The sequence below is a fragment of the Rhinichthys klamathensis genome, unplaced genomic scaffold, assembly GCF_029890125.1.
Source record: "Rhinichthys klamathensis goyatoka isolate OS25496 unplaced genomic scaffold, OSU_Roscu_1.1 h1tg000331l_1, whole genome shotgun sequence".
Lineage (NCBI taxonomy): Eukaryota > Metazoa > Chordata > Actinopteri > Cypriniformes > Leuciscidae > Rhinichthys > Rhinichthys klamathensis.
In genome coordinates, this window is record NW_026606846.1 from 890,120 (window position 1) to 907,208 (window position 17,089).

At 44.4% G+C, this 17,089-nt stretch overlaps 1 protein-coding gene across 1 annotated transcript in view; it reads left to right on the top strand.

Annotated features, from left to right (window-relative positions):
* The window catches only part of LOC130105990 (uncharacterized), a 30,336-nt gene extending 13,732 nt beyond the window's left edge, over nt 1–16,604 (top strand). Inside the window, exons 5-10 of the mRNA XM_056272192.1 lie at nt 14,270–14,311; nt 14,403–14,480; nt 15,935–15,963; nt 16,055–16,126; nt 16,274–16,342; nt 16,489–16,604. Coding sequence (XP_056128167.1) covers nt 14,270–14,311; nt 14,403–14,480; nt 15,935–15,963; nt 16,055–16,126; nt 16,274–16,342; nt 16,489–16,596 — 398 coding nt within the window. The 3' untranslated portion in view covers nt 16,597–16,604. The remainder of the gene's footprint in view (nt 1–14,269; nt 14,312–14,402; nt 14,481–15,934; nt 15,964–16,054; nt 16,127–16,273; nt 16,343–16,488) is intronic.
* Nucleotides 16,605–17,089: the final 485 nt, after the last annotated feature.

Here is a 17,089-nt window from a genome sequence, read left to right on the forward strand (position 1 = left end):
TGTTTCGGCAGGAGCTGAGGTTCTTGGGCCACGTAGTCTCGGACAAGGGCGTGCAGGTGGATCCAGAAAAGACACGTGCAGTAATGGCGTATCCCAAGCCCACTAACATCAAGACCCTCCAGCGGTTCTTAGGCCTTGTTGGGTGGTACCATAAATTTATCGATCATTTTGCAGACCTGGCAGCCCCGTTGAATCGTCTGAAGAGGAAAACCGTGGAATGGGTCTGGTCAGAAGAATGTCAGCAGAGTTTTGACCAGTTGAAGAGGGCGCTGGTGGATGCACCTATCCTCATGCAACCTGATATGTCTATCCCATTTGAAATCCACACAGACGCCAGTGATGTGGGATTGGGGGCTGTGCTGGTGCAGAAAACAGTGGAAGGGGAGAAGGTGATCGCCTATGCATCCAGGGGAGTGCGGGGGGCAGAGTGCAATTACTCCACTTCTGAAAAGGAGTGTCTTGCAGTTGTTTGGGCAGTTGAGAAGTGGAGGCACTATCTTGAGGGGATTGAGTTCACCATATATACTGATCATGCTGCCTTGACCTGGGCCTTCAACTGTCCAAAAACCTCCTCTCGCCTGACCCGCTGGATCCTGCGGCTCCAACAGTTTCGGTTTAGAGTCCAATACAGGAAAGGACTCCATAACATCGTGCCTGATGCTTTGTCCCGAGCGGTTATACCTCCTTCATCTGCCGCCGTCTATGCTGCAGTGAAGGCTTATGTTTCTTCTGATCTGCCTTCCTCCCTGTTTGAAATAAGGGAAGCCCAAGAAGAAGATTCAGAGGTCACTAACCTAGCCAAAGGGGCGGACGATCTTAGTAAGTGTGACCGGATAGGTTTCACCAAACTACACGGCCTCCTGTATCGACGGTCTCCTGTTAAGGACACGGGGGACAAGTATCAACTGGTCGTTCCGAAATCTCTTGTGCCTGTTTTTTTGGCCTATTTTCACGATCATCCTCTGAGCGGACATCTGGGCAGGTTGAAAACACTTCTGAGGATCCTTGAGGTAGCTTGGTGGCCTTCTATTCGTAAGGAAGTTTGGGGCTACGTCAAGGTGTGTGCCATCTGCCAGGTCTATAAGGCTGAAAATCAAAAGCCAGTTGGCCTCATGCAGCCTACTCCTGTGGAAGAACCCTGGGAAAAGCTGGGGATAGACCTTATGGGGCCTTTTCCCCGCAGTAAAAATGGTAACACCTTCCTTCTCGTCCTTGTGGATTATTTCACGAAGTGGGTGGAGATGTTTCCTTTAAAAGATGGCAAGGCACATCGAATTGTGACAGTTCTGAAAGATGAAATCTTCACTCGCTTTGGGGTGCCACGGGAGTTGGTGTCGGACCGGGGGGCACAGTTTACCGGACATGAAATGAGTAACCTCTGTAAGACCTGGGGAGTGAAGCAGAAATTCACCACTAGTTATCACCCCCAAGCCAACCTCACTGAACGGTCCAATCGGACCATTAAGACAATGATCGCGTCTTACGTGGGGAACCAACATAAGAACTGGGACCAGTGGATCAGGGAGTTCCGTTTCGCCATCAATGCTGCATATCATGAGACCACGGGTCGAACCCCTGCAGAACTGGCGCTCGGAAGGTCCCTGAAAGGCCCCCTGGAGAGACTCATTAGTTCCCCTCCTACTCCTCAAGAGTCACCTTACACCCTGCTGGAAAGACAGAAACAACTGAATGATCAAGTCAAGAAGAGAGTTGAGGGATGTCAGTCCAGACAAGCCAGGTATTACAATACCCACAGGAGAGATGCACCACTTATGGTGGGAGACCTGGTCTGGGTCCGTACTCACCCGCTCTCTAGAGCATCGGAAAACTTTTCATCGAAGCTTGCGCCCAAGTGGTCGGGACCAGCCACTGTGATGAGAAAGTTAGGCCCCATTAACTACCATGTACAGTGGAATGATCAAAATAAAAAGATGGACACGGTTAATGTGGTCAATCTGAAGCCCTACTTTGGAGTTCAGCCTCCGGTACCTCCAGCTGGGGGGGGGGGGATCTGTAACATTATCACATTAATGTAAAGGTGTCTTTAAAATATTAACTGTTATGGTGTCATAGAACGTATTACATGGGTTATGAGTAATGTTCATGTATGATGAATGATGGATGTCATGTATATGGTTCGTATGTATTCCTGGTTAATATACTAAGTATCTACTATGTATTTTGGTAATAATGGGGGATATCCCTTTAAGGTTGCGGATGGCCTTGATTACGGGACAAGGCGCACCTAAGCTTTTTTAATGGTGGTGATGTGTTTTGAAGAGAGAGGCGCGCCAGTTTTTGTTAACTGCAGCGTCACAGAGTTAAAGCTGTTTTTCCTTAGGGTTTGAGAATTTTTTCAACCGATACGTCAAGAGATGGCTTTAATGGGACAAAAAATATGTTAACCACCTGGACTGTTTACTCGGGGATGCGTTTCCAGCAGAAGGACATGCTTGAACCCACGTTTGAGAAACTGTGTGAGTAAACATTGCCCGAAGATCGACAGAGCTGGTGAGATCTGACTCATTCTTTTTTATTGGAGTGGAACACCAGAGACTCAACGCTCTATTTTTTCCTTGTTGTGGATTACGTTTTTTGTCACGCAGCCAACAGGATTATGTCTCGCGAACTGACTGTATCTTGGTTGGAAAGACTGTAGCGCGATCTTGGGCCAGCCTGAAAATCTTTTCGGGTTAAGTTTATGGACTGGGACAGTGGGGAAAGTGTGGGGTTACACGCACGGGTTTTTTTATATACGGCGCTCAGCGCGTCAAGCAAATGAACGGGTTGATATGGGTTTTTCCTTTGAATGATTTTCAGCGCCGTCTGAAGATTTGTTTTGGTACGGTGTGGGTCGTTAATTTCCATGCATTTGTGCTTGAGCATGGTTATTTGATAAAGGAAGACATCAAGAATGTGTTATGATTGAAGTATATGATTTTTCTGATTATTGATTTCATTCTAAAAAGATCCCCTTGTGCGTTTGTAGTGACACACCTGTTGACAACAAAGAAAATTGAAAAGCAGAGTGTTACAAGGTTCCTGAGAGGAGCGAGGAGACTGAATCCTCCTCGCCCTCCTCTCGTACCCTCTTGGGACCTCGCAGTGGTCCTAACTGCCCTGCGCAGTGCTCCCTTTGAGCCTTTGCAGTCAGTCGAGCTAAACTTCCTATCTATGAAGACGGCGCTTCTGACTGCATTGGCCTCCGTTAAGAGGGTAGGGGACCTGCACGCATTCTCCGTTGACGAAGCATGCCTGGAATTCGGGCCGGCGTACTCTCACGTGATCCTGAGACCCCGGCTTGGATATGTGCCCAAGGTTCCTACCACTCCCTTTCGGGACCAGGTGGTGAACCTGCAAGCGCTGCCCCAGGAGGAGGCAGACCCAGCCTTGGCACTGCTCTGTCCAGTACGTGCTCTTCGCATCTATGTAGACAGAACACAGTGTTTCAGGACCTCAGACCAGCTCTTTGTCTGTTATGGTGGGAAGCTGAAGGGAAAGGCTCTCTCCAAGCAAAGGTTGTCTCACTGGATAGTGGACGCCATTGCTTTGGCATACCAGCAGCAAGGTCGACCGTGCCCCCTTGGTGTGACTGCCCACTCCACCCGGAGTGTGGCATCCTCTTGGGCTCTAGCGCATGGCGCCTCGCTAACAGACATCTGCAGAGCTGCAGGCTGGGCGACACCTAACACATTCGCCAGATTCTACAATCTCCGAGTGGAGCCTGTGTCCTCTCATGTACTCGCTTCAACCAGCTAGTACCGGACCCGCTCAGGTGTCTTCGCTTGCTCGCCATTCCACTCTACGGACTGGATACGTGCGATATTCTCCTCAGGTGAGCTTCTCCGAAAGCCCTGAGTTCCTCCAGCACTCCTGACGTCGGCGCCAGTGTCTCTTGCCTGCGCGTCGGCTAGGTGCCTCCCGTGTGCATGGTACCTCCCGGAGCTACCCCCACATGTGTATTCCCACTGTAAGCCTCTCTGAGCACGTGTCTTTCCCTTGGCAAGCCACCTTGCCACCCCTGGGGTTGAAATATTCCACCTGCGGCTGGACACCCCAGTGATTCCCCATATGCATCCCTCGGGTCATATGTGTATTCTTAAGTCCCCCCCTCTGGGTTGGCAGTAATTGCATACTTCCCTAAAGTTCTGGGATATGCTCCCCAGTGTACCTTGGTATTCCTGTGTTAAATAGGAGTCCTTCGTCCGTGCTAGTCTCACGACAGGGATCTCAGATTTACGCAGGGCACTGGAAGACAGCTGAGAAATGGCGTGATTAGACTGGTATCCCCATTCGTCGTCATCCGACGGAACTCGGAGTGACAACGAAAGGGAACGTCTCGGTTACGGATGTAACCCTCGTTCCCTGAGTAGGGAACGGAGACGTTCCGTCTGTCTGCCACTTCCGCTGTGCCGCGGGGATCGCCTGAGCTCAGTCTTGGCTCCTCAGCGAAGAAAACATGCCGGTTTGCTGCCAGCGAGCTCCTTAAATACCCACGAGGTGGGGCGGTGCTACGCTATGCAAATTCCGCAGACCCATGGCATTTCTTTGCCATTGGCTCGTTTTGTAGTACTCGAAGTCGATTGGCTTTCTAAGCGAAACCCCCATTCGTCGTCATCCGACGGAACGTCTCCGTTCCCTACTCAGGGAACGAGGGTTACATCCGTAACCGAGACGATATCTTGGATGACATGGGGGTGAGTAAATTATCAGCAAAAGTTTTTTTAAAAGTGAACTAATCCTTTAAATGAACAAAATGGCTTGAATAAAGATTCGTTCATTTCGAGAGAGTCAGTAAAATGATCCAAACTTCCCATCACAAATCTTCAGAAATTTAGGCCAAGTCCACACATACACGGGTATTGGACACAGTTTATCCTCCTTCGCTTAAAAAAAAAAAAATCGCCCACATGAAAACGCAAAAACACGCTATGAAGCGCTGTCAAGAGCATGCCAAACCAACAGGTGGCGATATAACCCTAACCCTAAAGCCCTGTTGGCCAATCAGAAGCCTGGAAGAAAGGTTATTACCGGTTCCAGTTCCGACGTCACAAGCCAGAATCTACGGTTTCACCGTCTACACGACCGGAGTTTCTGAAAATCTTCACCCTGGCAGGAGTTTCAAACGGTTCGGTTTCAGTGACCGGATGCTGCGTTTGCGTGTGGACGGACGGCATAGAAAAAGCTGCAGTTTTGAAAATACACGTGTTCGTGTGAACAGGGCCTTAATGTCTTCTTTTATCTTCAGTTGATTTCATCTAAAGCTGTGGCTGAAGTCAGTTGTGGTTCTTGTGTTTTCTCGGTTCTTCAGTGATTTTGCTTGTTAACAGCAGGTGTTCATCACTAATGCTCAATCATCACTTAATTAATCACATAATTATCTCATTAACTTCTCATAACTCTCATTAAGCTGGGTGCACACTGTGTGATTTATAGTAGTCCTTTAAGATTGTTGCTTGTCAGACTGTATGAACATGATCCTCACTGTAAGCCACGTCACACTGTAAGATCTCAGTTGTCATTAATGTCAGACTTTACGAGAGTCGAGATGTGTTAAAAACGGATGCACGCACGGAAACCCGTCTGGAGTTTTACATCATCAATGAATGACTGTTCGGTGACCGTGAGCTGCATTACACGCGGGATTGAAATGGGCGCTTCAAAGAAATCTCTAACGTTAATTTTGGACACGGCTCGTCTTGAAAAACGAAGACAATTTGATGGTTGTCGTGGCAGAAGTCACTGCAGGACTGAGAGTCAAATCTTCTGACACTGACAGAATTTCGTCTGAGGTAAAATCTGATCGCAATGGTCATGAATCGGCTGTCGGTGAACATGTCAAACTAACGATCAAAGACCTCAGATTTTAGCCTAGAATCAGAGGAATCCTTAGGGATTTGCAAAATTAGTCTCAGACGGCCAAATTGTGGCCAAGATTACAGTGTGAACCCGGCTTAACTTTGACACTCTTTAGAGTGGGACCATATGCACTCTGAGCAGAGTTAAAGGTGCAGTGTGTAACATTTTTGAGTATTTATTAACAGAAATGCAATATGACATCCATAACTATGTGTTCAGTGGTGTATAAAGAACTTACTTAATAAACCGTAATGTTTTTATTACCTTAGAATGAGGCATTTATATCTACATAGGCGCGGGAATCCCCTTCTATGAAGGTCGACATATTGTGACGTCATGTTTCTACAGTAGCCGAACGCGAACAAACAGCGTTACAGAGCGCGTTTCGTCACTACCTTGAAAGAGAAGCCGCAGGAAGCTAGAAGTTAGCCATAAACACCGTGAGTAGTGACTTTTCCCTTGTCAGTGGTGTAAATATGTACTGAACAAAAGGAAGCTGGAGCGCTGCGGGTATCCCTTGTATCCTCTGGTGCTCTTGGAAGGGTTGAATGTTCGTAAAGTTTGGAAGAAAAATCCAAGTCCAGGCACTCAGAGGGTTACAAAAGTAAAAAAGCCTTTATTATTATTAAAGCGAGGGCTAAACCATTAAAAAAGACCAACGCGTATCGGCCCACTGGCCTTCATCAGGGTGTTGGTAACAAACAGACAAGATCAAGCAATACTTATAGTTGCATTGGTTTCAGGTGTGCCACTCTGGCACTTGCAACACAAATTTTGGCCACTAGAGGCAATGGTTCAGGTCATGTCTAATATCAGAAATAAAAACATGCAAGTGCAAAAGATAAGAGATCTCACAGTGGAAAGATAGGAGTAAATGTGAAATAGGCTAGTTACCCATCATAATTATAATTTCATAGTCAAGATGGTTCTAAAACAACATTGACAGAAAATGGTATTGCATTCAAAGATAAGTCAAAATACTGTACCCATTGAAACACAACAATTACAAAAAAGGTGAAAGGTCAAAATCTTCATTAAGACCTGGATAACTAGTGGCCCTCAAAGAATAGATCCAATATGTCTCCCTTTGTTTAAGGCGTTTGATTATATCCCCGCCTCTGGCATCAAGGCGAACAGCCTCAATGCCCACTACTCGTAAGGTTGAATCCCTTCCATGTTTAGCGTCTATATAATGTTTGGCCATTGGATAATTGATGTTTCCAGTCCGGATGGCATACCTATGCTCAGCTACCCTGTCTCTCAATCTCCTTTTAGTGAGGCCTACATAAAAACAGCCACAAGTGCACTCTAATCGATAAACAACATGGGTGGTATTGCAATTTATAAAACTGTTAACAGTGTAGGTCTTATTACTGGAAACATCCATAAATGTATCAGTTTTAGCCATATTCTCACAATAATTACAGTTACCACAAGGAAAATTTCCCTTAGGTTGACGAAGCCAAATTTCACGTTTAGGAGCAGGGAGGTAACTTCTTACTAACTTGTCCTTAATTGTGGGGGCCCTCTTAAAACTGATCCCAGGTGGTTCCGTGAATACTTCCCGTAGAGTCGGGTCACATTCAATAATGTTCCAGTTTTTCTTTATAATGTGTTTGATCTGGATAGCCTCCTTACTATAATTAGTGACAAAGTAGGGTTTCTGAGTTGACAAAATGTTGGGCTAGACTGAAGCAGGCTCTTCCTTTCGAGTGATTGGGCTCTATTATGAGCTTGAATGAGAGTTTGTGTTTGATAACCTCTTTGTCGAAAACGCCGCTGCATATCCATAGACTGATTTTGGAAATCCTGATCTGAATCACATATACGCCTTAGTCTCTGGATCTGTCCAAAGGGTATGTTATCAATAAGCCATGGGGGATGAAAACTATTTGCATGCAGTAAGGTATTACGATCTGTTGCTTTTCTGAAAATAGATGTATCCAAGAATCCCTCATCATCCTTTGAGATCCGTAGATCCAGAAAGTTTATGGCGTGTGAGTCGTAGTCCAGACTAAATTTAAGGTTCTCATTTAGATTGTTTACATAAACATGAAAGTCTACAAGTTCTTGTTCTAAGCCTGAGAACATCAGAATCACATCATCAATATATCTACCCCACCACAAGATTTTATCTTTGAAGGGGTTATCTTGAGAAAATATATAATGCTCCTCCCACAAGCCTAAAAACAGATTAGCATAATTGGGAGCAAAACAAGCGCCCATTGCAGTCCCCTTTTCCTGTCTGTACAATTTGTCTTGAAAGAGAAAGATGTTATTCTTTAAAATCCACTCAGTCAGTTGTACTATAAAGTCACTGGGAGGCATAAGATGTTCAGGTCTGGATGAGAGATAGTGTTTCAAAGCCTCTAGACCCTCGTCATGTACAATATTACTATATAAAGACTCCACATCCATTGTGGCCATAATACAAGAGCCTATGTTCCCTATTTGCTCAATTTTCCTCAAAACTTGTGTGGTATCTTGAATATAAGAAGGCAAATCTGTAACAAATGGCTTGATGAAATAATCCACAAACTTGGAAGCAGGTTCTGTTATTGAATCATTCCCGCTGATTATCGGTCTACCAGGTGGATTTTCCAAATCCTTGTGGACTTTGGGGAGCATATAAAAAGAAGAATAACGTGGGTGTTGACAGAGTAAAAACTCATATTCTTTCTTGGTAATCCAATTATGTGATTTTGCCTCATTAAGCAATTGCTCAAGCTCTCTTCTCATAGTGTCCATTGGATTGGATGAGGGCTTTGAGTAGTACTGAGTATTATCTAGTTGGCGAAGAGCTTCATTAATATACTTCTTCTTGTCCCACACACAGACAGCACCCCCCTTATCAGCACTTTTTATAACTATGTCATCTCTCTCCGAAAGCCATTTAAGTGCTTGAGATTCATTGTTTGTGAGATTATGCTGTGTGATCTTTTTTTGTTTACTGTAAAGCTTGTCTACTTCATATGACACCTTTTTGGTGAAAGTAGTCAGTACAGGATTTGTAGTACAAGGTGAAAAGGTAGACTTAGGCCGAAAAGAAGAGTTTACCGTAATGGTTGAGTAGGTAGCTGTATCCTGTGCGTTCTGGGAGTACCAGGCCTTCAAATGTAAACTCCTATAGAATCGATAGAGATCCACTTTGGTGTCAAATGGTCTACCTGAGTTTGTAGGAGAAAATGAGAGACCCTTGGACAAGACAGAGACGCAGTCATCGGAGAGGGGGAGGTCTGAGATATTGATTACTACCGATGCTTCAACCGGCTCCTTGTGATTGGTGGTTCCTGAGAGTGAGTTCCGCCGCTTTCCACCCCTCCGCGTTTTCCTTTCCCTCTTTTGTGAGGTTGGTTGTGCTGTCTCGGGCGAGATTCCAAAAAAGCATTTCTGTCATACACATCAGTAATTTGGAAATTCCCATCCCTCTTGTCACGGACATTAGGACCATCACCTTCATCATAGTTCTCATCATCAGTGCTTGGAAGATTAAAAGACACTCTTCTTTTTGTCACGTGTCCCTTCTTGCCCCAGCCGTATATAAAACCCTTACTGTAGTCATTACGGTCTCACTTAAATTTTATTAATTTGCCTTGTTTCAGTTTTGTTGACAGTTTATCCAGGTCTTCTTTTAATTTGTTTTCAAAAGGCAACCTATGTTCCTCTGATTCTGTCTGAGTGAGCTCAGATTTTAAATCCTCAATCTGGGATTGTAGAGCTGACTTCTGCTTTCTGGCTTCTTCAATTAACAAGAGGATTAAGTCTAGGGAGCATTTATTGAGAATTGCTTCCCATTTATCCTTAAAATCCACATTATCATAACCAAATGAAGGAAATGTATTCAATCTCAACCCTCTTGGGATCATGTCCTGCCTCCAGTAGTCAGATAAGGTAATAATGTGAAGATTCAGCTTTACCTCTTTTTCAGAAAGTTTTTGTAGATCAATGTGCACTTTACGTGTGTCTGTCCTCTGTGCATGTTCCTGATCAAAATCCACTTCCAGAAGAGTGTCTTCTACAATGATGGCTTTGCCCTCGTCCTAAGTGTAGGAGAAAGATCTAGTTGTGGCCATATTGATGTTGTAGCGGGTCCTCAACGTTAAAAAAATAGAACGGAGCTGCTCCTGTCCAGGGTCACCCAAAATGATCCTTATAAGACTGAACAAAAGGAAGCTGGAGCGCTGCGGGTATCCCTTGTATCCTCTGGTGCTCTTGGAAGGGTTGAATGTTCGTAAAGTAAATATGTAGTTGGATTGTTTCATGTAACTTAGTTCTTCTCCCTCGCTGTGTTATGGCTTTGCTATGTGGGGATAAATGTGCTGGTTAAGTTCGTGAGACAGCTGATTAGTAGGCTACTCTTGTCATTGACCGTAAAACATTTACAGGAATCACCAACCCGTCGATCTTGGAAGCATTTTAAGTCGATCGAGTTTCCGAAATCAGAGAAAAAAAGCCTATTGTGTGTGTAGTAAGTGTGTCTAGGGATGCGGAGGCGCGCGCGCTGTTACAATCACATCATTTCTGCCGCACGCACCTTTGGGCTCATGCCGACGCGTCAAATTTAAACAAGGCTTACGCTTTAACCAGCTCAGCCACAGTAACAGCTCATATTAGCCAGCTAAACTTTTACTACCCTGTTAGAAAAAATATATAGTTGCATAGTTTCATGTGGTTCTTCTCCCTCGCTGTATTATGGGTTTGCTATGTGGGGAGAATGTGCTGCTTACGTTCGTGAGACAATCAGCTGATTACTATTATTTAGTGCTGGGCAAGTTAACGCGTTATTATCGCGTTAACGCATTTATTAATTAATGCCGACAATTTTTTTATCGCGCGTTAACTCAGTTTTTTTATTATTATTATTTTGAAAGTCCGTTGCTCACTGGCTCTGAATACACATAGGCCTACAGTCAAACCATGATCACAGGAGGGGTGGGATGTTTGTCAGCCAGCAAGTAACCCACCCAAACCAGCAGTGGAGAGGCTTTGGCAGGTTCTCTCAGGTGAACAGAAAGGGAGACAGCGCTCCGCGAGTGAATGACAGGCGCTCTATGGATAGTAACCAGGGCAACGGCTTCTGTGCCTTTTTAACTTAAATTAAAATTAAACATAACTTTACCTGATAGGCCTGCGTTTAGTTTAGCGGGGATGCTCTGCCATGTGAATTCCCTCCTGTTGATGTCCTGATAACTATTTAGATTCTGGAAACTCACAAACAGCGAGCCGAGGATCAGTCTCTCTTCCAATAATTTGTGCTGCGCGTCGTGTACAAAAAGTTCGACAATGCCACTTCGGCAACGCGCGGGCGCGTGCGTGAGGCGAGCATGACTGCAACAGTTTCACAGGAACGCACCCGCTTGTCGCTGCACCTGTGCTCGACCACTTCACCTCACTCTAGGCTGATTTATACTTCTGCGTCGGACCTACGCCGGAGCCTCTACGCTATAGACTACGCGTTGGTTTTCATTTATATATCTGCGTCGTTGTCCGCGTTGACGCGCAATTACACATGCAGAGGGAGAGTGAGAAACCCGGGGAGCGGTTCTAGCAATCACAGCGCTTGCGGTACGCGTAGAATTGACGTTACATTTTTGGAGAGATGCACGTCAGGGTACGCGCGCTACACAGCTACGGCGTGAGTTCGATGCAGAAGTATAAATTGGGCTTTACCTCTGTTTAATGTAATCTTACGTGGGAAACCATGGCATGCCATGACCACACCTAAGCTGCTATCAGAGAAGTAACGTTGGTCGACTTATATCTGTAGTAGTGATCATGACCCTTTGACTACATAGACTGTTTCTGCTGCTCCCTGATACAAAATACCTGTTCAGTGAAAAAAGAAAAAAAAAGAAAAAAAGAAAACTGGACTCGTTTTAACAAGCTAGATAAAAGGTAATGCAGTGGCAAATAGCTTTGTTTAAATATTTGATTTGATTACGTTAATGTTTAAGTTGAGATTTACAAGAAATATTTTATTGATACTGTGTAAAGGAAATACTGCTGGTATAAAAGCACCTTATTTGTTTAAAGTTTTTGCAAACCACATGTTATTGCACTTTTGTAGCAGTACATTTAAATCAAAAGTGCGCAATACACTACTTTAGAATTCATTATTCAATTTTGCGCGTAACAATGCGATTAATCGCGATTACATTTTTTAATCGATGCCCAGCACTACTATTATTATATTATGTATTAAGACCCTTGATCCTCACTTGAAACTTTATCCATGATGTGGTTTATAATGGACTGTGGTACAGAAACTTGGTTTACGCTGGCTATTCTCTGCTGTCTCAGTCGACGATGTTTGTCCCGTTTTAGCCACCGTAGCTTCTCCGAAAGGGAGGGGTGAGCAGTGGGCTGAGCCCTTAGTGTAAACTCGCAACCGAACCGCCAGATGTCGCCAAAAATCACACACTGGACCTTTAAATGAAATCTGGGGATTTTGCTGTGTGGATTCTCATGTTGGATTACTCTCTTTAGTTTGGTAAAATAAAGTTTAAGTTGCTAGGTTTGCTACGCCTCACCTCGTGTCCTCCTCATCCTGGATATTATTATGAAGCATCTCAACTAACATTCATCCTTTTCAGCTCAAGCTGATACAACAACACCAGGCACAAACTCTCAGGATCATTCGACATAATCACAGTCTTTTGTCTGTGTCTACAATTGTCCGTATAGTTCAAATATAACTAGATATTGACAGCAGTGAGTCCTTCTACACAAGGCTCATGATGATGCTGATGCTTTTAAGCCATTGATGATGTTATTCACAGAACAGCTTTGTCTAACATAATTCTATAGAAAATATGAATGGATTACCATATAGACACTCTACCACATTATATAAATAATCAGCGTGTAAGAGTTGAGTTGACCTTTTCCTTTTGTTTCTTGAGAGAAGAGCAATAAACAGTAAATAAATCACAGGGCATTAATACAGTCAGAGGAAGATCAGAATCGTTTGAAATCTCATTCAGTGCCGATGGCTTTTGTCTATAATTAGTAGTAGTAGTAGTAGTAGTAGCCTTTATTGTCATTGGTCACAAGTACCAACGAAATTAGCCATCAACCTGTCCATACAAACATACATACAATATGACAAGGGGGTAGACAGGACAGGAAGACAGAGCATTTAGGAAGAAAATACAGCATAACATGAGGAGAGGTGAGGAGAAAAAAAAGGCAACCCCCAGACTATGCTCCTGTGAGGAGTACAGTTTGGGAACAGTAAAAAACACCTCAGCAACATTTGCACATAATCAGTACACTCTACAAACATGAACACACAAGACTTGCAACAGGGGAGGGGAGTGGGGGATGGAGGTAACCCAGCTCAGACAGGTATCCGTCCGGTCCTGCAGCCATTCTCGGCGCTGGTCACAGACCCGCCTGTCAGACTGGTGGTACAAAGCGTTGAAGGCGAGGGATGGGGGGTGGGGGGGTGATTGCATATCTGTATATATGTAAGAGTTCGTGTATGTGTAGGCCTGGAGAGTCGCTATGCCTGGCATCATAATCTTAGTGCCTCAAGTCCGCAGGATTGTCATAGCGATACACAGCAAGTTGCCATGGAGACAACCCTGATCATGTCCCAGACAGAGTCAACAATCAGCAGGTGTCTGTGGGGAGTGGGGGAAGGAACGCAAGAGCGTCTCACTGCAGTGCTCTTCCGGGGGAGTTGTTGTTCCAACAGCGGCCTTGGCCAAGGCCAGTGCTGGATGAGGGGGGCCGAAAGCAGATAAGATTGGGATTAATTGGTCTTGGGACGAGTAGCCGCATTCCGATTTACACAGCCCCTGGTCCATTTTGGTCTCCGAAACGATCCATTTGCCTTTGCAGAGCTGTGAGCTTCTCCATGATGTTATCCATATTGTGGTTCATAGTCACAGTCTGAGTGCTGACAGCTCTGCCCACTGCTTCAATCATGACGGGCAGCCTTGTGGAGCTTTGGACAGCTGTCGCCGACTTCTTCATTTCTCGATAAACCAGGGCAATGCCTAATCCAATCAGCAGAAAACCTGTTATCATGGTTCCGAATAGGTAGATATCTTCAATGTCCTCCACGGAAAGAGCCGCCAGACACACGACCCTCACCTCTCCCACGCGTCCATCGTGTAGCCAGCTGCGAACGTTCCGGCAGGGCAGTTAGGTTCCCGCGAACCCAAGCTTCTCGTCGAGAAGATGGTGTCAATAGCGTTGAGAGACCAGTTGATCAAATCCATAATTTCTTAGTTTGGAGAGCAGTGCGGAGAGAGTCTCTCAAAAAGTACGAGACAGTAGACTAGACGAGACGAGAGGAGCAAAGCAGAGGAGGTAAGAGAGAGGAGGGAATGAAAATGCGACCGCCTTCGTTGAGAGCCAAAGAGAAGTAATTTTCCTCAATCCTCCTTTTCAGATCAAGCAGATACAACAACACCAGGCACACACTCTCAGGATCCTGCAAACACACAAGCTTCATAATCAGAGTCTTTAGTCTTTGTCTATAATTGTCCTGAATCTGCCCTGTCCGTCTCTGACTCTGAGCTCGATCTCTTCTTCAGTCATAGGGATTTCTGTCGCTGCAGTCGCTGTTCTCCTTCTTGCTCTTCTCTGGCTGATCTGCAGAAAAACAGCTGGTGAGTTTTCACATTTACTCCTTTATAACAATTAAAGGTCCAGTGTGTGATTTTTGGCGACATCTAGCGGTCCGGTTGCGAGTTTACACTAAGGGCTCAGCCCACTGCTCACCCCTCCCTTTCGAAGAAGCTACGGTGGCTAAAACGGGACAAACATATCGTCGTCTGAGACAGCAGAGAATAGCCAGTGTAAGCCAAGTTTCTGTACCACAGTCCATTATAAACCACATCATGGATAAAGTTTACAAAGCCATAGTCAGGTGAGGATCAAGGGTCTTAATATATAATATAATAATAGTAATCAGCTGATTGTCTCACAAACGTAACCAGCACATTTCTCCCCACATAGCAAACCCAAAATACAGCGACGGAGAAGAACCATGTGAAACTATGCAACTACATATGTTTTCTAACAGGGTAGTAAAAGTTTAGCTGGCTAATATGAGCAGTTACTGTGGCTGAGCTGGTTAAACAGCGCGCGTGTCTCCGCATGCCCTAGACACCATTTACTACACACAATAGGCTTTTTTCTCTGATATTGAAAACTCTTCGCGATAGACTTAAAATGCTTCCAAGATCGACTTGTCGACCGCGATCGACGGGTTGGTGACTCCTGTAACGTTACTGTTTTACGGTCAATGACAAGAGTACTAATCAGCCGTCTCACGAACGTACATTTATTCATTTAGCTGACATTTATTCATTTAGCTGACGCTTTTATCCAAAGCGACTTACAATTGCTATATATGTCAGAGGTCGCACACCTCTGGAGCAACTAGGGGTTAAGTGTCTTGCTCAGGGACACATTGCACATTGCACACGTAACCAGCACATTTATCCCCACATAGCAAAGCCATAACACAGCGAGGAAGAACTAAGTTAAAGTTACATGAAACAGTCCAACTACATATTTTACACCACTGACAAGGGAAAAGTCACTACTTACTGTGTTTATGGCTAGCTTCTAGGTTTCTGCGGCTTCTCTTTCAAGGTAGTGACGAAACGCGCTCTGTAACGCTGTTTGTTCGCGTTCGGCTACTGTAGAAACATGACGTCACAATATGTAGACCTTCATAGAAGGGGGTGCCCGCGCCTATGTAGATATAAATGCCTCATTCTAAGGTAATAAAAACATTACGGTTTATTAAGTAAGTTCTTTATACACCACTGAACACATAGTTATGGATGTCATATTGCATTTCTGTTAATAGATACTCAAAATTTGTACACATTGCACCTTTAAAAACAGTTCAGATGAGCAAACAAACACATCATGTTCAGACTGTAAGAATCACAGAAACATGTGGATTATATGAAATTCTCAAACAGAAAATCCTATAATGTCAATCTCAACGAGATATCAAGTCAACAATCATTTTTATTATTCATTTTAATGCTTCAACAAAATCTGATTGTCCATAAATACTCATATTTCATGAGGCACTTGTTTTCAGATAATAAAAGAGGGACTGGCGACTCTGCGGTGAGTTCAGTAATGCAGTGATTTAGATTTGATTAATGTCTTTAAAGCTCAATAAAGTGTCATTCATGCAGTTTAACTGTTTGTTCTGAAGGTCAAAGATGAGAATGAACATAAAGGGACGTATGAGACGATCAACATGTCCACTCCTCCTGCAAGAGCCGATGTGAGTCACTAAATCATCAAACATTACGCTCACTGTCTGTTCAATAATGTGATTTAAAAGCTTTTGTGTTATTCTACATATTATAGTGAGAGATGTGTGTGTGTGTGTGTTAAACTTGACTCTCTGCACGTTTGCATTGATGTTTAGGAGCAGACAGATGATGTGACTTATTCTGAGGTCACTTCTTTCAATACAAAGCCAGTAAAAGCGCTCAATGTGAGTAGATACCAGCACATTCCCTTGTTCTTCATCACTGTCCATCATCACTGACTCTCAGATAAATGAAGCTCATGCTCTAATAATGGTAATAATAATCGCTGTGGTTCAAACATTGATGGACAGACTCTGTGCTGTTCTTTCAGGATCATGATGATACAGTGACTTATGCTGCCATCAGAGGAAGAGAAGAACCGCAGGATGAACTTTACGCCTCTGTGAACAAGAACAAGACCTTCACAAATACACATTAATGATACAGATCATGAGCTCATCCCAGATAGCAACATTGTTTCAGCACAGATCTGGCCCACATGCTGTGTGGAAGGACGGCCCTAGGACGGACCGCTCCTGTTTGCCAGATCTGGGCCACAAGCAGGCCATAGCAATGCCACATGTCAGCCAGAGCAAAGAAATAAACCAGAACTGGACCTTGACCCACACAAGTGCCAGATGTGGGCCGGATCTGGGCCGAAACAATGTTGCTATCTGGGATCGTATCAGGAAATCTGGTGTTTGGAGGAATTGTATACTTGTGTGTGAACGAGCAGATATTTGTTTAATGTACTGTGAATATGAATGAGATTTATTGTGAGTCATCATCTGGTCTGTAGTCGGTCTGAGCACAGAATCTCATCTATATCATCACAGCTACAGTAAAGATAGAGATTATCCGCTGGATTTCTGTCTGAAAACCTTCATCTTCATGCAGAAGCTCATGCTGAAATGATCCTCTTGCTTCAGCTT